Source organism: Moschus berezovskii, chromosome X (genome assembly GCF_049115385.1).
Source record: "Moschus berezovskii isolate FMDL1 chromosome X, NW_MosBer_1.0, whole genome shotgun sequence".
NCBI lineage: Eukaryota > Metazoa > Chordata > Mammalia > Artiodactyla > Moschidae > Moschus > Moschus berezovskii.
In genome coordinates this window covers 69759558-69785217 of record NC_142488.1, presented here as the reverse complement: position 1 = coordinate 69785217, position 25660 = coordinate 69759558, and the positions used below count along the sequence as shown (strand labels likewise).

General features: G+C 39.2%; 1 protein-coding gene across 4 annotated transcripts in view; it reads left to right on the top strand.

The window, feature by feature from the left end:
• Positions 1-25660, top strand: part of BRWD3 (bromodomain and WD repeat domain containing 3) — a 165964-nt gene that overhangs the window by 127968 nt on the left and 12336 nt on the right. For all 4 annotated transcript variants that reach the window (XM_055393949.2, XM_088834049.1, XM_055393950.2 and 1 more), the window contains 6 exons: positions 3418-3558; positions 4450-4524; positions 5930-6082; positions 7393-7556; positions 7943-8040; positions 19401-19559. In XM_055393949.2, coding sequence (XP_055249924.2) covers positions 3418-3558; positions 4450-4524; positions 5930-6082; positions 7393-7556; positions 7943-8040; positions 19401-19559 — 790 coding nt within the window. The remainder of the gene's footprint in view (positions 1-3417; positions 3559-4449; positions 4525-5929; positions 6083-7392; positions 7557-7942; positions 8041-19400; positions 19560-25660) is intronic.

Below are 25660 nucleotides of genomic sequence, written 5' to 3'. Positions count from 1 at the left end.
TATTCCTAAACTGATTAATAGAGGAATGAATTGAATTGCCTGTCTGGGTCGGTTATGAGTTAGTGGGATAGGAAGGGTCTGATTGTTAGAATCAATAGAAATATCTGGGGCCAGATATACCAAGGTGCACGTTCCTGTCCAGTTAATGGGAAGACATAAGTAAGTAGTAGGTCCACATAAGAAAAAAAATTCCAGGAGTAAAAAGACAACAGCTGAAATCTATAGCAAATAGGTGTCTTTCTGGGAACTTGTTAGTAGTCTCTGAAACTGACAGTGAACTTGCCAGTGTATCCCCTACAAGAGGAGTATTTACACCATACGCAGAAGGGAGTCTTCCTGAGAAAGTAATAAAATGTCCTGCATTTCCTGAGACGAGATAGAGAGATGTGAAGTGAGATTACAGAGGTGCGGTGGTATAGTCCTTAGTTGGGGGTAAGAATTGTTTATAGAGTTTTGTCAGGTAAAATAGAAAGGAGCCTATTGTAGACAAATGTCAGAAGCGGTGGAGCAGTAACCAGGCTAGATCAGAGGGTGGACTTGGGATAGTAATAAAGGCTTTGAATTTTGAGAGAAGGTCTCTCACAAGAATAGGAGTGGGGCATTTTGGGAGTATGAGATAAGAATGGGAAAATGCGGTATCTTAATGTGTGCAAGGTAGAGGCTCCATTATTAGTGGTATAGATATTAAGCAGTCAACCCCCATAACAGAGACCTGAGAGACCTTGGTTTCTCCGGAGTAGGCAGGCATAGCAGACAGAGTAAGTGGCCTCTGTGTCAATCAGAAAGGAGATTGGCTTACCTTCCACTGTAAGAGTAACCCTGTGCTCCGTAGAGGTGATGAGAGTCGGGGGACTGGGGCCCTGGGCACCTTCAGTCTTCAGCAGCAAGTCCAAGGAGGCTGGGCAGAGCTGGGTTGGAGGACTCCTGCTGAAGACCAGGGGCAGATATCTGAATCCCTGGAGGGGAATTTGGTCAGTTGACTTTCCAATGCCCCTTTATGCCATAGCTGGGACATGGACCTAGAGGGGGGGTCTTGGCTTTAGGCATGAGCAGGCCCAGGGGCCTTCTTTGACACATTTGAAGCAGGGCCCAGGTGGCTTCCTTTCTTTGTTGGTTGATCGAGGCTTGGAGCCATTAGGGCAGTGACTAAAAGGTGGTATTTGGCCTGATCTCGTTGGGCCTTCTCTAACTTTGCCTGTTCTTCCCGGTTATTGAAAATCGTAAAGGCTAAATTTAAAAGGTCTTGTTGAGGGGTTTGAGGGCTGCCTTCTGCCTTTTTTCAGATATCTGGGAAAGACTGGGCGATAAAATGGGTGTTAAGGACAGTCGTGCCCTCTGCTGAAGTGGGGTCTAATTTGGCATGTTTTTGTAGCACTTCAGTTAACCTGGCTAGAAATTGTGCTGGGCTTTTGTCCAGCCCTTGAGTTATTTCCCAGAGCTTATCAAAGTTGATGGCTTTGTGCCCCGCCTTTTGAAGGCCCACAATGAGACAAGCAACCATGTGAATACGGGCTGCTCATCCAGGTCTCCCTGCCTGATAATCCCAGTTGGGATCTACTCAGGGGACAGCTATTGCCCCTACGGGCTTAGTGTTGTCTGTCCTGTGTATCGCATCAGCATGAGCCTGAGAGACTTTCCATACTCGTTCCTTCTCTTCTGGGAGAAAAGTGGAGGAAAGAATGATGTAAATATGCCAGGTTAAGTCATAAGACTGGGTAAGACACTTTAATTATTTTAGATAATTAACTGGGTCTGAGGAGAAGGAGCCAAGACGCTTTTCAATCTGAGATAGATCGGTGAGAAAGAATGGGACATGAACCAAAACAGTGCCTTCTGCTCCAGCTATTTCCTGTAAAGGAGGAGTGGAGCAGGGGAAGGAGCGGGGTCCTGCAGTGAAGTTTCCTGTTTAAAGTTGTTCAGGACAAGGTACAGGGAGGAGATCTAGGGAGATGGAGGGTGAGGCTGAGGTCTCAGAGCTTATCTCAGGCACAGGCTGGGGAGGGGTTTGGGAGCTTCAGCAGTGGCAGAGACCTGCTTTAGAAGGAGGGAGGGAGGAGGGGACGTAGGGTGGAGGTTGTGGAACTGGACCTGGAGTGGCTGCAAGGGGATTGGGAGCGATAGGGGGTGAGCTGTGGTCAGAAGGGTTGAAGGAAGAAGAAAAGTCTGAACAGGGATGGGGAGACATTGTGTTAGGAGGATGTGGCCCAGAGTAGGCTAAGAGTATTTGAGAAGTAGAACAGGATTCACAGAGAAAGGGTCGAGAGTGAAGAGCAAAGAGCCTGAACATAAGGGATTTCTAACCACTTGCCATTGCAGCCACAGAAGTTACTGAGGTCCCATAGAATATTATAATTGAGAGTTCCTTTTTCTGGCCATTGGGACCTGTTATCAATCTGTATTGTGGCCAGACAGTGTTAGAATAGTAAATAAATCTTTTTGGTCTTATCACCCCTTGGAAGCCCAAGGCTTTTTAGATTTCACAGAAGGCATCCTAGAGGAGTAGATTTTGAGGGCTCGAATTGAGACTTTCCCATTGTGGTGGAATAGGGAGGTTAGACAAGGGCAAGAGAAAGCAAGGAGAAAGGTCCGAGAGAAAAGGCATCCCCATTCTCGGGATTTTTCTCAGAGAGTAATAATAGTCTGCTTTGAAATGGGCGTTCCCTATTTCAAAGTCAGACAGGACACAGGCCGAGGGCCTGAGGGCCATGGGCATCCTCCCGCCTTGACCTAGGACTTGGAAACCAGGCGAAAAAGAGAGAGGATCCGAGGGAATGGGATTCCACTCACCCTTGTAACCAATGGATGAAATGTGGTCCGGTGTGTGAATGTCAATCCAGCAAGGCAAGTGGAGAGTCCCGTCCCGGAGCTCGTCTCAGTTTCTCGGCAGGGTCCAAAGGAGGGGACCACCACGGGTGGTCTCATGAGAGGAGCCCACCCAGTTGCAGTGGATCTTCCCTCCCGGGTTTTGGCACCAGAATGCAAGGCGAGTGCAGAGAAAAAGAGAGCGAGCCGTGCAGTCAGGCAAGAAAAGGAAATTTATTAGAGGGAAAAGAGAGGGTGACTAGCTCTCAAAGAGAACCAGCATCCTCCCTTTCAGATGGAATCCTTCTTATACCCCACCAATGAAAAATTCTCTGAAGAGGTGGTCACATAGCTGGAGGTCTGGAATCTGGTGGTCTCGCAGCTTTGAGTAGATAGGCACCAGTGAGATAACAGGATGCCATTTGGGAAATTTGTCAGTCTCACAGATCTTTGTTTGTGAGGTCAACATAATGAGCCATCTTATCAATGAGACCCCATGTGGGCCCTATCAGGTGCTCTATCTTATATAGATATATTAACATTAGGAAGACAGGAAAAAAATCAGTGAAAACTTAAGGAAAGAGCTTTTAAATATAATTCTTTAAAAATCTACAGGTCAAATGCCGAGGCAGAAGACAGTCTTTAAGGTGTAATCCCGATGCTTGGAGAAAACAGTGCAAAGAACTGTTGGGCCTCATTTATGAACGTGAAGACTCAGAGCCGTTTCGACAACCATCTGATCCTCTTACCTACCCAGTAAGCATAGTTATTTAAATAATTACCAATATGTATTTTAATTTCCCATAAATGACTGTGCTAAGGTCTAGTTAAGAGCTCTTCCTCTCCTTTCTTCTTTCCTTCCTCCTTCTTTGTTAGTGCATCTCTGAATTGTGAAAGTGAGTAGTGTGATTAGTCCTGACTTTTTAAAATGGCTGATGTACTTTGTGTGTAGATACACAGTTGTAAACCAAATTTTAACCTAATTATCTTTGCATTTCCTTCCTGCTTTTATTTTGGATATTTATTTAATGCTTTTTGCTAACTTCTACTACACTCCTACACACTTGAGTTCATTCATAACATATGTCAGCCTTATTTAATTTGTAATAAACATGTTATTCAATATGGTCACTTATTGAGTAACCAGTATACCATATTACTTTTCATCAAAGACAAAAGCGTGAGATCTTTAAATTATAGGATACCTTTTCTAGGAGTTTATTTATATGTTGAATAACCTTTATTACAGATAACAAATCTGTTTTAACTTTTTCAGAAAAATGATGCAGTAATATTTCAGAAATACCATCAGACCATCCTCTGAAATTAGCAAGCATCAGTATTTTCTCTGTATACACAGGTTTCAGTTGGGGAAAAATGTCATTCGAATAAGGATCAAAATTATGTTCAACAAAACTTGATTTGTTTTTTGTAGTGGATTTAGGTAGAATAAATTAGTCCTGTATTAGTCCTGTGTTTTTCATAATAGAGAATGGTGAATGTAGAATTCCTCCTTCATCTTAAATTATAGTCAGTAAAAACATTCCAATTTATGGATCTTTGTGCATTAAATCCTAATTGCATTATAAATTTTGGTATTTTGTTGTGGTAGTCTGGAAACACAATATATCTTTTTTACCCTGACAGGGCCATCAAGAGCAAGAGGGTGAATCCTCTGAGTCTGTTATTCCAAGACAACAACAAGATTCATCTCTTTGTGAGGTATGCCTAGTAATATCTTAAAAGGTTTATATGTTCTGATTGTTTTTGTGTTATTTACTTTTTAAAATCTCCATACAGTAAATAAACCTTTTGTAATTTGTAAAGCTATTTTCCAACTTTGCTCACTGTCTTTTTACCTTTGCTTAAGCTTTTGGTTGGTTGTTAACTTTTTTTTTTTAAATAACGCACGTTCTCAAGAGTTTTTTGTAGCAACTAGGCAGGTGTTTGTTTCTATAGGTCTAAAGCTACTGTAGCAGAGTAGAAAACATCAATTACACAACATAACTATGTCTGTAATTGCAGCTGATTATTCTGAGTAGGACTTCATTCAGCAGGCTGAGGTGGTCTTTTGAGTTTTGGCCATCATGTTATATAAAGTACCTATAATTTTTCTCTATGAGAAGTCTTTGTTTTATAAACCATATTATATTGGAATACACTTTTTTTTTTAATTTAAGCCAAAAAATTGAAAATATATTAATGCATTAAGATCAATTGTGTTTTCTTGTACTTAGAAAAATATTTTTGCCCTTTTTTAATAATACCTTTCTTCTGCCCCATCTTCTGGCCGTTTGGCTTCTCCTTTGAGAAAAATGTGCTCTTACTTCTTAATGATTCTAAATAGGATGAAGGAGCTAATACTGGCTATGGTTTTCACTCCAAAACATGTTTATTATTGGTGGTAGTGGTATATATAAGATATAAATTCCAGATGTAGTTCCATATGATAACCCTAGGAACATCTTAAGTAAAATTGAAGTATGTGGGCTAAAATAGAGTCTTCTCCCACCCTTAACTATTGGGTTGACCAAAAAGTTTGTCTGGGTTTTTCATAAGGTGTTATAAAAAACCTGAAGGAACATTTTTGCCAACCAAATAAAAATCTGAGACTGAAGACTTTAGATGAAACAAAAGTGTCACATTTATTAAAAAACAGAAAGGAGAAATATATGATTATATTTGATTATAACCTTCAACTAATTATAGTTTAGGGAGAATGCCCTCATGCCAACTCCCTGGCAAATTGCTCAATGAAAGTAGAAAATGGGATTATTCACACAGAATTAAATAATTTGATGTCACAAATTAGCTACCTATTTTCAAGATACTCTAAACTATGTAGTGATGAAGTCAGTGTCTCTAGATTTTCTGCTCTGTCCCTTGAGAGAGTCATAATGGTTTTTCATTGAAGGGTGAGGGCTAAGGCTCTTCCACAGAACCCTACTATTTCCTTGAGCCACCAAAAGACCTCTATTAAATAGATGATTTGGGGGCTAGGAAGAGGTAAGTGGCAGATTAAAGAAGAGCAGTATATTTATTTAATGGCTATGCAAATCTCAGTCCCATTGTTTTGTGTAGTATTTTTACTTAGCTTTTGTGCTTAATAACACATTCTTCTTTGTAGGATTATCATGATGTTATAGACACTCCTATGGACTTCAGCACTGTGAAAGAAACATTGGAAACAGGAAACTATGGTAGTCCTCTGGAATTTTTTAAGGATGTTCGCCAAATATTCAGCAACTCCAAAGCTTACACCTCTAATAAAAAGTCACGGGTATGAAGAACCATTATTAAGTGGATTAATTACTTAAGCGTTTAGTTATATATATCAGGCAGTTTTCTATAACCAGTTTTAAAATTGCTAAACAAGTATGTACTATCATTCTGATGTAGTTTCTAAAGTTTGATTCTCAGTACTTTCTCTGAAACAGTTTATCAAGCAAGCATTAAAGAGAAATTAAGCTGCCCCTCTTGCTTTCTCCTACTTGCCTCTTCTTTACTCTTAAATAACACCTATATTTGCCAAAAGAAGCCAAAGAAAGGAACAGTAGAAATTTGAGTATTCTTTAATAAAAATGGTTGGCAGGATTAATTTATATGAAGTATTTAGATTAGCTCTGAATGTTTATATTCCCTTTATAATAACAAATTAGTGAACTATAATGGGAAATTATAACTTTATTCATACTCACATTTAATGTAATACTTTTTTATGTTCTATCATAACTTACACATCTTAATAATAATGTAAGTTTCATGTTATTTTATCACTAGTATCTGATTAACTTTTAAATCAGTTGCACAGTAGGTATTACATGGTCAGTTCTACTTCATATAAAATGAATTTTTACTATTTTCTGAACACATAATTTTTCATATTTTTCCCTACATTTTCTGCATATTTCTAAAATAAATGTAGATTTATTTTCTACATTTACATGTGTACTTATAAATGTTTATATATCTTTTAGTAGGTTTTGCATTTTGAAGCATTTCTAAAAATATATAATGAACATTTTCTCATTTTATCATTACTCTTTGAAAACAGAAGTTTTAATGTCTCCATTGTATTCCACCATACAGGTGGTTTTGTGTTGTTTAACTGGCATCCTAGTGCTAGAGATACAGGTTGTTTTTAATTTTTCACTTTAAATGGATAATGCTGTGGCTAACATTTTTAACATCCTTGAACATAATGAGCATGTGTAATTCTCTGATATTACCTTAGGATAAATTCCTAGTGAAGAAATTATTAGCCAAAGGATGTGAATATTTTAAGGGTTTTTTCATGTATAGCCAATTGTCTTTAGAAAGTTGTTTAGGTTAAAATATCCACTGGCAATGTATGAGAATGTTTTTTCCTAACGTTCCCAACACTGGATATCATCTTTTAAAAATCCTTATTATTTGTAAGTGAAAATGGTTTCTTGCTTTAATTCTTCAGGAAGAATTTTTCAAGTGTAGAAGTAGCACATATATTATGTCTGAAAGGATGATGCTGATATTGTTCAAGCATGTTTATAACCTTTTATTTTTATATAATTGAAGTAGTTGGTAAAACAAGACTAATTTCTACCTTTGCAGATCTATAGCATGACACTGCGATTGTCTGCCTTATTTGAAAGTCGTATTAAAAATATCATCTCTGAATATAAGTCAGCAATCCAGAGTCAGAAGAGGAGAAGGCCACGGTACAGAAAACGTCTAAGAAGTAGCAGCAGTTCATTATCTAGTAGCAGAGCTCCTAGGTATATTACATTGATGTAGCAGTTTAGTTTTCAAAACATTTTGTATGTATTACCTTACTTCTTAAAGTTTATTAACTATTTTGAGGGAATCTCAAGACACAAGAGGTTTTTTGTTTTTTGTTTTTTAAGAACTCTTAAAACTGTGTAAAGATGGAGTTGGTAACCTAAAGCTTTGTTTATATGAATTTTACTATACCAAAACCTTTTTTAAAATTTTTTTTAATGATTGAAATTTAACTTTGTCCCATTACTAGTTTGAAGTATTTCATTCAAATTATATTGCATTTCTTCTATGCTTAGCTTTAGCATTTTGTAACATACTATCTATCATAACATATTGCTACTAGAAAAAAAAACTGCTCATTATTATATATTTTTACTTATAGTCCAAAAGGGAAACAGAAGCAAATGAAGCTGCAGCCTAAAAATGACCAGAATACCTCAGTGTCTTATGCCAGGACTAGCTCTCCTTTCTCATCTCCTGGTAAATATGTCTTTTATTTTTGGTGTTCTGTATTTTAGCTAAATACTAAGGATATAGAAGAGGGAGCGTGGTTTATAATGCAAAGGGCAATGGATTTGGATATAGAAAAGTTGCATTTTACCCCTAGTTCTTCTATCTCTGTGGCCCTAGGTAAGACATTATGTCATAGTTTCTTTATTTTTAAAGTAAGAGTGTTAAGACTAGATGAATTTTAAAATAACTTACCTTTAAAATTATGTGACTTTATGATTTTCAAAATCTGTAATATCTCAGGCAACTCATCTGCAATATATTTTCCGACATAAAAATTGAAAAGTCATTATGTGAGGAAGTAGTTTCCTTGGAAACATTTTTTGACATTCTGTGCTTGAAAGTTTCAGTTTAGTTCAGCTCAGTTGTGTCCTATTCTTTGCAACCCCATGGGCTGTGGCACACCAGGTGTCCCTATCCATCACCAACTCCTGGAGTTTACTCAAACTCATGTCCATTGAGTCAGTGATGGCATCCAACCATCTCATCCTCTGTTGGCCCCTTCTCTTCCTGCATTCAGTCTATGCCAGCATCAGGGTCTATTCAAATGAGAGCTCTTCGCCTCAGGATGCCAAACTGTTTTAGTTTTAGCTTTAGCATCCGTCCTTCCAATGAATATCCAGGACTGATTTCCTTTAGGATGGACTGGTTGGATCTCCTTGCAGTCCAGGGACTTTCAAGAGTCTTCTCCAATACCACAGTTCAAAAGCATCAATTCTTCAGTGCTCAGCGTTCTTTATAGTCCAACTCTCACATCCATACATGACTACTGGAAAAACCATAGTTTGACTAGATGGACCTTTGTTGGCAAAGTGATGTCTCTGCTTTTTAATATGCTGTCTATGTTGGTCATAACTTTTCTTCCAAGGAGTAAGTGTCTTTTAATTTCATGCTGCAGTCACCATCTGCAGTGATATTGGAGCCGAAAAAATAAAATCTGTCACTGTTTCCACTGTTTCCCTATCTATTTGCCATGAAGTGATGGGACTAGATGCCATGATCTTAGTTTTCTGAATGTTGAGCTTAAAGCCATTTTTTTCACTCTCCTCTTTCACTTTCATCAAGAGGCTTTTTAGTTCCTCCTCACTTTCTGCCAAAGGGTGGTGTCATCTGCATATCTGAGGTTATTGATTTTGGCAATCTTGATTCCAGCTTTTGCTTCCTCCCGCCTAGCGTTTCTCAAGATGTTCTCTGCATATAAGTTAAATAAGCAGGGTGACAATATACAGCCTTGACGTACTCCTTTTCCTGTTTGGAACCAGTCTGTTGTCCCATGTACAGTTCTAACTATTGCTTCCTGACTTGCATACAGATTTCTCAAGAGGCAGGTCAGGTGGTCTGGTATGCCCATCTCTTTCAGAATTTTCTACAGTTTATTCTGATCCACACAGTCAGAGGCTTTGGCATAGTCAATAAAGCAGAAATAGATGTTTTTCTGGAACTCTCTTGCTTTTTCGATGATCCAGCAGATGTTGGCAATTTGATCTCTGGTTCCTCTGCCTTTTCTAAATCCAGCTTGAACATCTGGAAGTACTTAGTCTGGAAGTACTGGCTTGGGGAATTCTGAGCATTACATTACTAGCATGTGAGATGAGTGCAATTGTGCGGTAGTTTGAGCATTCTTTGACATTGCGTTTCTTTGGGATTGGAATGAAAACTGACCTTTTCCAGTCCTGTGGCCACTGCTGAGTTTTCCAAATTTGCTGGCATATTTAATGCAGCACTTTCACAGCATCATGTTTTAGAGTTTGAAATAGCTCAACTGGAATTCCATCACCTCCACTACCTTTAATCATAGTGATTCTTCCTAAGGCCCACTTGACTTCGCCTTCCAGGATGTCTGGCTCTAGGTGAGTAATCACACCATCGTGATTATCTGGGTCGTGAAGATCTTTGTTGTATAGTTCTGTGTATTCTTGCCACCTCTTCTTAATATCTTTTGCTCCTGTTATGTCCATTCCATTTCTGTCCTTTATTGAGTCCATCTTTGCATGAGATGTTCCCTTGGTATATCTAATTTTCTTGAGCTCTCTAATCTTTCCCATTCTATTGTTTTCCTCTGTTTCTTTGCACTGATCACTGAGGAAAGCTTTCTTTTCTCTCCTTGCAATTCTTTGGAACTCTGCATTCAAATGGGTATATGTTTCCATTTCTTCTTTGCCTTTCGCTACTCTTCTTTTCACAGCTATTTGTAAGACCTCCTCAGATAGCCATTTCGCTTTTATGCATTTCTTTTTCTTAGGGATGTTCTTGATCCGTATCTACTGTACAATGTCACAAACCCCCGTCGATAGTTCTTCAGGCACTCTGCCTGTCAGATCGAATACGTTGAATCTATTTTTCACTTCTACTGTATGATCGTAAGGGATTTGATTTAGGTCATACCTGAATGGGCAGGTGGTTTTCCCTACTTTCTTCAGGTTACGTCTGAATGTGGCAATAAAGAGTTCATTATCTGAGCCACAGTCAAGTCCCGGTCTTCTTTTTGCTGACTATACAGAGCTTCTCCATGTTTGGCTGGAAAGAATATAATCAATCTGGTTTTGGTGTTAACTATCCGGTGATGTCCACATATAGAGTCTTCTTTTGTGTTGTTGAAAGAGGGTGTTTGCTATGACCAGTGCGTTCTCTTGGCGAAACTCTATTAGCCTTTGCCCTGCTTCATGCTGTACTCCAAGGCCAAATTTGCCTGTTACTCCATTTCTCTCTTGACTTCCTACTTTTGCATTTCAGTCCCCCCTAATGAAAAGGACATCTTTTTTGGGTGTTAGTTCTAGAAGGTTTTGTAGATCTTCATAGAACTGTTCAACTTCAGTTTCTTCAGCATTACTAGTCAGGGCATAGGCTTGGATTAGCGTGATATTTAATGGTTTGCCTTGGAAACGAACAGAAATCATTCTGTTGTTTTTGAGATTGCATCCAAGTAATGCATTTCGGACTATTTTGTTGACTATGATGGCTACTCCATTTCTTTTAGAAGAATAAATAACAGTAATAGATATAATGGTCATCTGAGTTAAATTCACCCATTCCAGTCTATTTTAGTTCTCTGATTCCTAAAATGTCAATGTTTACTCTTACCATCTCCTGTTTGACCACTTCCAGTTTACCTTGATTCATGGACCTAACATTCCAGGTTCCTATGCAATATTGCTGTTTACAGCATCACACTTTGCTTCCATCACCAGTCACATCCACAGCTAGGTGTTGCTTTTGCTTTGACTCCATATCTTCATTCTTTTTGGAGTTATTTCTCCACTGATCTCTAGTAGCATATTGCGGACGTGCTGACCTGGGGAGTTCATCTTTCAGTTTCGTATCTTTTTGCCTTTTTAAACTGTTCATAGGGTTCTCAAGGCAAGAATACTGAAGTGGTTTGCCATTCCCTTCTCCAGTGGACCACATTTTGTCAGAACTTTCCACTATGACCCGTCTGTCTTGGGTGGCCCTACATGGCATGGCTCATAGTTTGACTGAGTTAAACAAGTCTGTGGTCCATGAGATCAGATTCGTTAGTTTGCTGTGATTGTGGTTTTCAGTCTGTCTGCCCTTTGATGGAGAAAGTAAGAGGCTTATGGAAGCTTCCTGATCGGAGAGACTGACTGAAGGAGAAACTGGGTCTTGTCTGATGTGAGGGGCCATGCTTAGTAAATCTTTAATCCAATTTTGTGTTGATGGGTGGAGCCTGAAAGTTTAATGATGTAATAAACAATTTGTTCTCAAAATATTCATATTTTCTCCTTCAAACAACTTGTAGATTTGATGTTAGAGGGAAATAACAGAGTGAGCTATAGTTTTTTTTTTTTTCTTTCTTTTTTTAATTTCTTTTTTTTTATTTTTTATTTTATTGGAGGCAAATTACCTTACATTAATATATTGGTTGGTTTTGCCATATATTGACACGAATCCGCCCCAGGCATACATGTGTTCCCTTTCTTGAACCCCCCTCCCACCTCCCTCTTCCCCTTATCCTCCCTCCAGGTCATCCCCATGCACCAACCCCAAGCATCCTGTATCATGTGTCGAATCTGGACTGGTGATTCATTTCACATATGATTATATACATGCTACAATGCCGTTCTCCCCAATCATCCCACCTTCACCCTCTCCCACAGAGTCCCAAAGACTGTTCTATATAACTGTGTCTCTTTTGCAGTCTCGTATACAGGGTTAAGGTTACCATCTTCCTAAATTCCATATATATGTGTTAGTATACTGTATTGGTGTTTTTCTTTCTGGCTTACTTCACTCTGTATAATAGGCTCCAATTTCATCCACCTCATTAGAACTGATTCAAATGCATTCTTTTTGATGGCTGAAAAATACTCCATTGTGTATGTGTACCAAAGCTTTCTTATCCATTCAACTGCAGATGGACATCTAGGTTGCTTCCATGTCCTGGCTATTATATACAGTGCTGCAATGAACATTGGAGTACATGTGTCTCTTTCAATTCTGGTTTCCTCGGTGTGTATGCCCAGGAGTGCGATTGCTGAATCATATGGCAGTTCTATTTCCAGTTTTTTGAGGAACCTCCAAACTGTTCTCCATAGTGGCTGTACTAGTTTGCATTCCCACCAACAGTGTAAGAGGGTTCCCTTTTCTCCACACCTCTCCAGCATTTATTGCATGTAGACTCTTGGATAGCAGCCATTCTGACTGGTGTGAAATGGTATCTCATTGTGGTTTTGATTTGCATTTCTCTGATTATGAGGGATGTTGAGCATTTTTTCATGTGTTTGATAGCCATCTTTATGTCTTCTTTGGAGAAATGTCTGTTTAGTTCTTTGGCCCATTTTTTGATTGGGTCATTTATTTTTCTGGGATTGAGCTGCAGGAGATGCTTGAATATTTTGGAAATTAATCCCTTATCAGTTGCTTCATTTGCTATTATTTTCTCCCATTCTGAAGGCTGTCTTTTCACCTTGCTTATAGTTTCCTTTGCTGTGCAGAAGCTTTTGATTTTAATTAGGTCCCATTTGTTTATTTTTGCTTTTATTTCCAATTTCTGGGAGGTGGGTCTTGGAGGATCCTGCTGTGATTTATGTCGGATTGTGTTTTGCCTATGTTCTCCTCTAGTAGTTTTATAGAATCTGGTCTTACATTTAGCTCTCTAATCCATTTTGAGTTTATTTTGGTGTATGGTGTTAGGAAGTGTTCTAGTTTCATTCTTTTACAGGTTACTGACCAGTTTTGCCAGCACCACTTGTTAAAGAGACTGTCTTTCCTCCATTTTATATTCTTGCCTCCTTTGTCAAAGATAAGGGGTCCATAGGTGCGTGGATTTATCTCTGGGCTTTCTATTTTGTTCCATTGATCTATATTTCTGTCTTTATGCCAGTACCATACTATCTTGATGACTGTGGCTTTGTAGTAGAGCCTGAAGTCCGGCAGGTTAATTCCTCCAGTTCCAGTCTTCTTCAAGATTGCTTTGGCTATTCGAGGTTTTTTGTATTTCCATACAAATTGTGAGATTATTTGTTCTAGTTCTGTGAAAAATATCGTTGGTAGCTTGATAGGGATTGCATTGAATGTATAGATTACCTTGGGTAGTATACTCATTTTCACAATGTTTATTCTTCCAATCCATGAACACGGTATATTACTCCATCTATTAGTGTCCTCTTTGATTACTTTCACTAGTGTTTTATAGTTCTCTATGTACAAGTCTTTTGTTTCCTTAGGTAGATATATTCCTAAGTATTTAATTCTTTTCATTGCAACGGTGAATGGAATAGTTTCCTTAATTTCTCTTTCTATTTTGTCATTATTAGTGTATAGGAATGAAAGGGATTTCTGTGTGTTGATTTTATATCCTGCAACTTTAATGTATTCATTGATTAGCCCTAGTAGTTTTCTGGTAGAGTCTTAGGGTTTTCTGTGTAGAGGATCATGTCATCAGCGAATAGTGAATATTTTACTTCTTCTTTTCCAATTTGTATTCATTTTATGTCTTCTTCTGCTCTGATTGCTGTAGCCAAAACTTCCAGAACTATGTTGAATAGTAGTGGAGAGAATGGGCACCCTTATCTTGTTCCTGACTTTAGGGGAAATGCTTTCAGTTTTTCACCATTGAGGATAATGTTTGCTGTGGGTTTGTCATATATAGCTTTTATTTTGTTAAGATATGTCCCTTCTATTCCCACTTTCTGGAGGGTTTTTATCATAAATGGATGTTTAATTTTGTCAAAGGCTTTCTCTGCATCTATTGAGATAATCATATGATTTTTATTTTTCAGTTTGTTAATGTGGTGTATTACGTTGATTGATTTGCGGATATTGAAGAATCCTTGCATTCCTGGGATAAAACCCATTTGGTCATGATGTATGATCTTCTTAATGTGTCGTTGGATTCTGATTGCTAGAATTTTGTTAAAGATTTTTGCATCTATGTTCATCAGTTATTTTGGCCTGTAGTTTTCTTTTTTTTTTTTTGTGGGATCTTTACCAGGTTTTGGGATTAGGGTGATGGTGGCCTCATAGAATGAGTTTGGAAGTTTCTTTTCCTCAGCAATTTGTGGAAGAGTTTGAGTAGAATAGGTGTTAGCTCTTCTCTAAATTTTTGGTAGAATTCAGCTCTGAAGCCTTCTGGACCTGGGCTTTTGTTTGCTGGAAGATTTCTGATCACATCCTCTAGTTCCGTGCTTGTGATGGGTCTGTTCAGATTTTCTATTTCTTCCTGTTTCAGTTTTGGCAAGGTGTACTTTTCTAGGAATTTGTCCATTTCTTCCAAGTTCTTCAATTTATTGCCATATAATTGCTGATAGTATTCTCTAATAATCCTTTGTATTTCTGTGTTGTCAGTTGTGATCTCTCCTCTTTCATTTCTAATTTTATTGATTTGGTTCTTCTTCCTTTGTTTCTTGATGAGTCTGGCTAGTGGTTTGTCAATTTTATTTACCTTCTCAAAGAACCAGCTTTTGGCTTTGTTGATTTTTACTATGGTCTCTTTTGTTTCTTTTGCATTTATCTCTGCCCTAGTTTTTATGATTTCTTTCCTTCTACTCACCCTGGGGTTCTTCATTTCTTCCTTTTCTAGTTTCTTTAGATGTAGAGTTAGGTTATTTAGTTGACTTTTTCTTGTTTCTTGAGGTGTGCCTGTATTGCTATGAACTTCCCCCTTAGCACTGCTTTTACAGTGTCCCAGAGGTTTTGGGTTGTTGTGTTTTCATTTTCATTCATTTCTATGCATATTTTGATTTATTCTATGATTTGTTCATTATTCAGCAGCGTGTTGTTCCGCCTCCACATGTTTGCATTTTTAATAGTTTTTCTCCTGTAATTGAGATCTAATCTTTCTGCATTGTGGTCAGAAAAGATGCTGGGAATGATTTCAATATTTTTGAATTTACCAAGGCTAGATTTATGGCCCAGGATGTGATCTATCCTGGAAAAGGTTCCGTGTGACATTGAGAAAAAGGTGAAATTCACTGTTTTGGGGTGAAATGTCCTATAGAGATCTATTAGGTCTAACTGGTCTATTGTATCATTTAAAGTTTGTGTTTCCTTCTAATTTTCTGTTTAGTTGATCTATCCATAGGTGTGAGTGGGATATTAAAGTCTTCCACTATTATATATGTGTTATTGTTAATTTCCCCTTTCATACTTGTTAGTAATTGTCTTACATATTGCGGTGCTCCTATGTTGGGTGCATAAATATTTATAATTGTTATATCTTCTTCTTGGATTGATCCTTTGATCATTACATAGTGTCCTTCTTTGTCTCTTTTCACAGACTTTGTTTTAAAATCTATTCTATCTGATATTTGTATTGCTACTCCTGCTTTCTTTTGGACTCAGTTTGCGTGGAATATCTTTTTCCAGCCCTTCACTTTCAGTCTGTATGTGTCCCTCTTTTTGAGGTGGGTCTCTTGTAGACAACACATCAGTTCAGTTCAGTTCAGTCGCTCAGTCGTGTCCGAATGTTTGCAACCCCATGAATCACAGCATGCCAGGCCTCCCTGTCCATCACAAACTCCCACAGTTCACTCAAACAAACTCATGTCCATCAAGTCGGTGATGCCATCCAGCGGTCTCATTCTCCGTCGTCCCCTTCTCCTCCCACCCCCAATCCCTCCCAGCATCAGACTCTTTTCCAGGGAGTCAACTCATCGCATGAGGTGGCCAAAGTGTTGGAGTTTCAGCTTTAGCATTAGTCCTTCCAATGAACACCCAGGATTGATCTCCTTTAGAATGGACTGGTTGGATCTCTTTCTTGTTTTTCTATCCATTCAGCCAGCCTTTGTCTTTTGGTTGGGGCATTCAACCCATTTGCGTTTAAGGTGATTATTTAAGTATGATCCCGTTGCCATTTTCTTTATTGTTTTGGGTTCGAGTTTATATACCCTTTCTGTGTTTCCTGTCTAAAGAAGGTCCTTTAGCATTTGTTGGAGAGCTGGTTTGGTGATGCTGAATTCTCTCAGCTTTTGCTTGTCTGTAAAGCTTTTGATTTCTCCTTCATATTTGAATGAGATCCTTGCTGGGTATAGTAATCTGGGCTGTAGGGTACTTTCTTCATCACTTTCTTCATCACAAGTATTGTTGGAGAGCTGGTTTGGTGATGCTGAATTCTCTCAGCTTTTGCTTGTCTGTAAAGCTTTTGATTTCTCCTTCATATTTGAATGAGATCCTTGCTGGGTATAGTAATCTGGGCTGTAGGGTACTTTCTTCATCACTTTCTTCATCACAAGTATTTCTTGTCATTCCCTCCTGGCCTGAAGATTTTCTGCTGAAAGATCAGCTGTTATCCTTATGGGGATCCCCTTGTGTGTAATTTGTTGTTTTTCTCTTGCTGCTTTTAATATTTGTTCTTTGTGTTTGATCTTTGTTAATTTGATTAATATGTGCCTTGGAGTATTTCGCCTTGGGTTTATCCTGTTAGGGACTCTCTCTGTTTCTTAGACTTGGGTGATTATTTCCTTCCCCATTTTAGGGAAGATTTCAACTATTTTCTCCTCAAGTATTCTTTCATGGTCTTTCTTTTTGTCTTCTTTTTCTGGGACTCCTATGATTCAAATGTTGGGGCGTTTAATATTGTCTTATGTGTCTCTAATATTGTCCTCATTTCTTTTAATTCTTTTTTCTTTTTCCGTCTCTGTTTCATTCATTTCTACCATTCTATCTTCTAGCTTGCTTATCCTGTCTTCTGCCTCCGTTATTCTACTGTTTGTGCCCTCGAGAGTGTTTCTGATCTCATCTATTGCATTATTCATCGTATATTGACTCTTTTTTATTTCCTCCAATTCCTTATTAAACATTTCTTGCATCTTCTCAATCCTTTTCTCCAGTTTATTTATCTGTAACTCCACTTTGCTTTCTAGATTTTGAATCATTTTCACAATTAAAATTCGAAATTCTTTATCTGGTAGGTTCCCTATATCTTCCTCTTTTGTTTGTGTTGGTGGGCATTTATTCTGTTCCTTTACTTGCTGGGTATTTCTCTGCCTCTTCATCTTGCTTATATTGTTGTGTTCGGGGTGGCCTTTCCATCTTCTGGCAGTTTGTGGAGTTCTCTTTATTATGTAGTTACCTCGTTGTGTGTCGGGTTGGATGGGTGACTTCTCAAAGTTCCCTGGTTAGGGAAGCTTGTGTCGATGTTCTGGTGGGTGGAGCTGTATTTCTTCTCTCTGGAGTGCAATGAAGTGTCCAGTAATGAGTTTGAGATGTCATTGGGTTTGGAGTGGCTTTGGGCAGCCTGTATGTTGAAGCTCAGTGCTATTCTCCTGTGTTGCTGGATAGTTTGCGTAGTATGTCTTTCACTGAAACTTGTTGACCCTTGGGTGGTGCCTGGTGTCAGTGTATGTATGGAGGCATTTGATCAGTACTTATCAATTAATGTTCTCTGGAACAGGAGATCTCTGGTGTTCTCAGGATTTGGACTTAAGCCTTTGCCTCTGTTTTTCAGTCTTATTCTTGCAGTAGGCTCAAGGCTTCTCCCTCTGTTACTTCCAAGGCAGTTCCTTCTGTTGTAAAAGCTCTTCTGTTTTCTGGTCTCCTCAGTGTCTATTTCCCATCCTGACACCAGGATGCAGTGGTGGACACTTTTTTTTTTTTTTCCCGGCTCACCTGTTCAGTCCTGCTGTGGGGAGGGAGGAACGCAGCTAACAAATATCCCTGGCGTCTGTGGGAAGTGCTTGCAGTGTCTCGGCTACACTGGGAATGCTCACACTTAAGGTGTGAGTGCTTTCCCTGTTTATGCTGCTTAGGCTCTAGGTTGCTCTTCTGGGAGCTGTCTGCAGCTGGCTCTGGGTTGCATGCACTTCCCAGGTCTGAGCGGCTCAGGTTCAGGTCCTCGGGTACTCCACAAAGGCACAGACTTGGCTGGGCCTGCGTTTTGTGCCTTCCCCGGTCTGAGCAGCTCAGGTGACCAGGGTTTGGTGAGCGTGGTCGCTGTTACTTATCACCTTCCTGGTCCCTGCCGCTCGGTTTTCTGGGAATACAACCGGCACACTTTCTCAGGCAGATATCGACTGGCCCAAACCCAAGAAGTCCTGGCCAGCAAGGAAGCCTGCCTGCAGCTTGGCACGGGAAGCCTCTTTGGGGCCGCGGCTGCCCCTTCCAGCGCTGGCTGCCCTCCCCACCCACGTCAGCGGGGGCTGGGGGATGGGACGCCCACTGCCGGCTTGTTCTGCTCATCCACCTGTTCTGTGAGCGGGGCTCGTGGAGTCCTGGGTTGGGGATTTTCGAAGGCTTTTCGTAGCCTCTTCGCCTTTTAGCTTCAGCATCTGCTTTGCTATTTTAAGTTCACACCCTCAGTTTGCCCTGGGGCTTTCAAGCCAGATTCTCCCTCTAAGTGCTGCCTGCGCCTCCCTGCCCAGCCCCCTCCTGCTAGTGGGGGATGCAGGCATCTGCACTGCTTCTCCGCTGAGAGTTTCCTCTGGGGACTTAGTCTGTGAGTTTTAATTATTTATGTCTTTTGTGTCCCAGTTTTGTGGCCCTCTGAGGTTCCACTTGCTAGTGTTTCCAGGTGTTTGGAAACTTCTCTCTCTTTTTTTTTTTTTTTTAAGCCTCCCTTCCTGGGACGGAGCTCCGTCCCTCCCTCTTTTGTCTCTTTTTATCTTTTATACTATTTCCTACCTCCTTTTGAAGACTATGGGCTACTTTTCTGAGTGCCTGATGTCCTCTGGTGGTATTCAGAAGTTGTTTTGTGGGATTTACTCAGCGTTCAAATGTCCTTTTGCTGATTTTGTGGGGGAGAAAATGGTCGCCCCGTCCTGTTCCTCTGCCATCTTCCCGTGCTCCCTGAGTGAGCTATAGTTTTAAAAGCAGCCTTTTTAGTTTTTATGAAAGCATAATTATGTTAACATTACAGTCTTTTATTAAATGTTAAGTTTCAGATGCTGCTGAAGGGCTTTCACTGTATTTACTTGATGATGAACCGGATGGGCCATTTTCTTCATCGAGCTTCAGTGGATATAACCGAAGTGGAAATAGCCATGACCCAGGGAAAACCAAATCATTTCGAAATAGAGTTTTGCCAATTAAGCAAGGTAAGAAATAAATATGAACAGGGCATTTACTCTTTGTTCCTTTATGACAGATCCTTTAAAAGCTGATATATTTAGGTAGTAAAAGTTAACATGTCCTTAAAATTAATGAGGATTTCAATATTCTCAAATTTGAGTCAGATAGGATTTCATATGCACATTTCCAAACATATCTTAGTCTTTTAAAATAAAATTAAAATGAGTGGGGAAGAAAAACTAAATAAAGTGATCTTTCCCTGAGCATATAAAACCCAGACTGTTTGACATATTTAAGAGTGTTCATTTTATTAAACCACATTAAGAGAAAAGGAAACAATTTTCCAGTATCATCTTTAAATAGGCTTAATATTTCTAAAGGAGATCGATCCTGGGTGTTCATTGGAAGGACTGATGCTCAAGCTGAAACTGCAATACTTTGGCCACCTCATGCGACGAGTTGACTCACTGGAAAAGAGTCTGATGCTGGGAGGGATTGGGGGTGGGAGCAGACGGGGACAACAGAGAATGAGATGGCTGGATGGCATCACCGACTCGATGGACATGAGTTTGAGTGAACTCCGGGAGTTGGTGATGGACAGGGAGGCCTGGCGTGCTGTGATTCATGGGGTTGCAAAGAGTCGGACGCAACTGAACTGAACTGAACTGAATATTTCTAAGAGCTACCCGTATTTTACAAAGGGTTTATGTTGAAAAATGAGCCTTCTTTCAGTCAACACCCACTTTTGAAACCTTCCTTTTGTTTTCCAGTTATATAACTCAGATATTCTCTTTCTCCTGGGCCTGCTGTCTCAAATTCAGGGGTTTTCAGACTGCTCTACCTATTTCTTGGTAATCCACAGAGGTACTTCAGAAAGTCTCAGAAGAACTTTCTCCATCCAACCAGAACAACTCTTTTTTTTTTTTTAATTTCATGTGATGAGCTTTCATATAACTTTCATTTGAAGAATTATTTTCATTGCTAAAACGGAAATCACTGACCTAATAACATCCAGTTTGGAACATGTCTCGGCTCATCAGTTATAAATACTGAATGTTATGCAAACTTTATATTGTAGACCCTGTCCATGTTCAAAGGAAGTTCTGATGTAGTCATCTGTTTGAAGTTTGGAAGAATGATTAATATTCTTTTAAAAATAATCATTTTTTGAATATATACATTATAATTTATATAAATTTTAGTGAAAGATTAAGTAGTTTATTATTATTAAAGTATTAAATAACTTAAAATTATATATTCTAAAGTTATATTTTATGTTATATGACAAATATTGAAGCATCTGATTTCTTTAAAATAATTAGTGCCTTTATTTTTCCCAGTCTATATCTTTACCTTCACCTTTGATCCTGCTATACATTGTATATTCATTGCCACTTCTCTTTTTGTCCTTTGCTTCACTGTCAAGCTTTTAGAAAGAATAGCTTCTACTCTCCACCTTTGTTTTCTTTTCATCTAAACATCCCTTTTTCCTTTGTAGTCTGACCTCTGCTGCCACCACTCCCCAAAAGCTATTCTCCTCAGAATCACCAGTAATCTTCAGTGACCAACCAGTGTCCTTTTCTTAGTACCCCGCCTCCTCGATCTCTCTATATCTTTGCATGCTGTTGACTACCTGCTCTAGGAACTTCACTGGTTGGCTTCTATACTCTACTGATTATATATCTCTGTTTCGCCTATATTTCTATATTTTGTCTTTTCTTTGGCCCTTCATGCCTCCTATTTGCAGTTTCTCACTTTTTTTGGTCTTCTACAAATAAAGGAATCTAATAACTACATCAGTCGTCTTTATGCTGCTGCTGCTGCTAAGTCACTTCAGTCGTGTCCAGCTCTGTGCAACCCCATAGATAGCAGCCCACCAGGCTCCCCCGTCCCTGGGATTCTCCAGGCAAGAACACTGGAGTGGGTTGCCATTTCCTTCTCCAATGCATGAAACTGAAAAGTGAAAGTGAATTCGCTCAGTCGTTTTCAACTCTTAGCAACCCCATGGTCTGCAGCCTACCAGGCTCCTCCGTCCATGGGATTTTCCAGGCAAGAATACTGGAGTGGGGTGCCATTGCCTTCTCTGGTCTTTATGCTAATGACTCCAAATTCATGTATCTAGCCCTAACATCTGTTTGTTCTATCAGTATAATTTATAGTACTTTCTTAAAAAAGTTTCCCCTGTGTGCTTAGCATCCATTTTTCTGTTTCAAGTGTGCTTCTTTCTCTACACACACTATTTTATTATTTTTTTAATTAATTAATTAATTATTTATTTTAATTGGAGGCTAATATTGTATTGGTTTTGCCATACATTGACATGAATCTGCCCCAGGTGTACATGTGTTCCCCATCTTGAACCCCCTTCCTACCTCCCTCCCTGTCTCATCCCTCTGGGTCATCCCAGTGCACCAGCCTCGAGCATCCTGTATCATGCATCGAACCTGGACTGGTGAGCCGTTTCACATATGATCATATACATGCTTCAAAGCCATTCTTCCAAATCATCCCACCCTCACCCTCTCCCACAGAGTCCAAAAGACTGTTCTATACATCTGTGTCTCTTTTGCTGTCTTGTATACAGGGTTATTGTTACCATCTTTCTAAATTCCATATATATGCATTAGTATACTGTATTAATATTTTTCTTTCTGGCTTACTTCACTCTGTATAATAGGCTCCAGTTTCATCCACCACATTAGAACTGATTCAAATGTATTCAATTGCTGAGTAATTTAGTTGACGACACTGTCATCTTCTGAGTCACCAGCTTAAAATCTTACAACGTTCTTTGACTTACCTTTTATCCCTCATAAGTGTCACTTTCTAAGTTTGTAAATTCTACAACTTTTTAATATCACTTAAATCTCTTGTCTACAGTTCATATTGCTATCCCCATAGTTTCTCGCCTAGTCTAGTAGTCAACGTAGGTGGTCACAATGAGAGACTACAGACTGGGTAGCTTAAACAACAGATACTCATTTTGTAGCAGCTTTATTGAGATATCATTTGACATTTAAAAATTGTATGTTTAAAGTGTACCACTTGATATTTTCTTTTATATATGCACTGACAAATGGCCACCAGAGTCAATCTAACATTGTTCATCACCTCTACATAGCCACTGTGTGTGTGTGTGTGTGTGTGTGTGCGCGTGCGCACGCGTGTGTGGAGAAGATTTAAAGTCTAGCCTCTTAGTGAATTTCAGGTATACAATACAGTATTAACTGTTGTCACCATGCTGTATATTTGATATCCAGAATTTATTCATCCAGAATAACTGAATCTCTGTACCCTTTCACCAACACCTCCACATTATTCCTCCCTCCAGCTCCTGGCAGCCACCATCCTATTCTTTGCCTCTGAGTATGACTATTTTAAATTATACATATAAATAATATTGTGCAATATTTCTTTATCTGTATGTTGCTTATCTTGCTTAGCCTTACATCTTCCAGTTCCATGCATATTGTAAATGGCAGGGTTTCTTTCTTTTTTATCCATTCATCTGTAGGAAGATACACTGTTTCCATGTCTTGCCTCTTATGAATACTGCTATATTAAACATGGGAATACAGACATGTCTTCAAGATCCTGATTTCTGTTTCTTTGGATATATGCCCAGAAGTAGGATTGCTGAAGCAAATGGTAGTTCTGTTTTAGGGAACATCTGTACTAATTTCCATAATGGCTGTACTGATTTACTTTCTCTCCGACAGTGTGCGGGGGTTCCCTTTTCTCTCTGTCCTCCCTAGCACTTGTTATCTTTTTAAATTTTGTATTTTAATGTTTAGTTTTTAAAAATTTTTGGCTGTGCTGTACAACATGTGGGTTCTTAGTTCCCTGACAAGGGATTGAACCTACACCCCCTGCATTGGAAGTGTGTAGTCTTAACCACTGCCAGTCTTTATCTTTTCAATATTAGCCATCCTAACAGGTGTGAACTTATACTTGATTGTGGTTTTGATTTGCATTGCCTGATGATTAGAGATGTTGTTCACCTTTTCATAAATTTGCAATAGACATTATTTTCTCACAGTTATGAAGGCTCAAAATCCAAGATCAAGGTGCCAGTAGGATTGGTGTCTGGTGAGGACTTTCTTCCTTGCATGCTGATAGCTACCTTCTCCCTGTGTCCTCATGTGGCTTTTTCTCTCTATACACAGTCAGGGAGAGCCAGCAAGCACTGGTGTGTCTTTCTCTTCTAAGGATGCCAGTTCCAATGCATTAGGGCCCATCTACCCTTATGATTTCATTTAATTTTAATTATTTCTATAAGGGCCCTGTCTCTAAATACAGTCATATTGGGGGTTAGGGCTTCAACATATGTACTTGGCAAAGGTGGGAGAGCACACAAAATTCAGTCCATAACATTTATACCAATCTTGTAATTATGGTTACCATACAACCCTACTATTTGTTCTCTCCAGTTTTCCAGTCCACTCTCCTGTTTTCCTCCTACCCTGCTTATCTTTGCCAATTATTTTTTATCTCTAAATGTTGAAATATACCACGTCTCAGTCCTCAGCCTCCTTCTTGCTCTCTCGGTGAGCTTTCTCAGTTCTCTTCACCCTAAATGTTACCTCTTTACTGAAAATTTCCAAAACTATATCTCCAACTCTATGCAGGTCTCCCTTGATTTCTAGACTGCTATATCCACCTGATTTTCTTTTTCTTCTTAAAATGCCTTAAGATTTCTAGTAGTATTTAAATCTGGAATCTCTCTTTTTTTTAACAGCTTACGCAAGCCTATTCTCCTTCATTGATCTCTAACCAAGCAAAATATCTCCACCATCCACCAAGTTATTCAGGCCATAAAACCTTGGAGTTGACTTTCCTTTTTGCTTAGCATTTCATATCCAACCAGTCAACAATTCCTGTAAGTTCGAACTATAAATGTTGGTTCTTATAGCTCCTCCAGAAGGAAATATGTAAATCCAATCTCTTCTCATGACCTCAATTGGTAAATCTCTCATAATAACTTACATATCATGTCTATTACAGTGGACTGTCAATTGATCTCTTCTTCCAATCTTGCCCCTTCTCTATTCTGTTCTCTGAACAACAGCCATTGGTGTTCAGTCACTTAGTTGTCTCCAACCTTTTGCAATCCCATGGACTGCAGAATGCCAGGCTTCCCTGTCCTTCATCATCTCCTGTAGCTTGCTCAAACTCATGTCCATTGACTCAGTGATGGTGCCATCCAACAAGCTCGTCCTCTGTCATCCCCTCCTCCTCCAGCGTTCAATCTTTCCCAGCATCAGGCTCTTTTCTAAAGACTTGGCTCTTTGAATCAGGAGGCCACAGTAATGGAATTTCAGTTTCAGCATCGGTCCTTCCAATGAATATTCCAGGGGTGATTGCCTTTAGGATTGACTAGGTTTGATCTTGCTGTCTAAATCTCCAACACTACAGTTCGAAGGTATCAATTCTTAGGCACTCAGCCTTCTTTATGATTTAACTCTCACATCCATACATGACTACTGGAAAAACCATGGCTTTGACGCGATGGACCTTTGTTGGCAAAGTAATGTCTCTGCTTTTTAATATGCTGTCTAGGTTGGTCATAATTTTTCTCCCAAGGAGTAAGCGTCTTTTAATTTCCTGGCTGCAGTAACCATCTGCAGTGATTTTGGAGCCCAAAAAAGTAAAGTGGCCACTGTTTCCGCTGTTTCCCCATCTATTTCCCATGAAGTGATGGGACCAGATGCCATGATCTTTGATTTCTGAATGTTGAGCTTTAAGCCAACTTTTCCACTCTCCTCTTTCACTTTTATCAAGAGGCTCTTTAGTTCCTCTTCGCTTTCTGCCATAAGGGTGGTGTCATCTGCATATCTGAGGTTATCGATGTTTCTCCCGTCAAACTTGATTCCAGCTTGTGCTTCATCCAGCCCAGTGTTTCACACGAAGTACTTTGCATATAAGTTAAATAAGCACGGTGACAATATACAGCCTTGAAGTACTCCTTTTCCTATTTGGAACCAGTTTGTTGTTCCATGTCCAGTTCTAACTGTTGCTTCCTGACCTGCATACAGTTTTCTCAAGAGGCAGGTCAGGTGATCTGGTTTTCCCATCTCTTTCAGAATTTCCCACAGTTTCTTGTGATCCACACAGTCAAAGGCTTTGG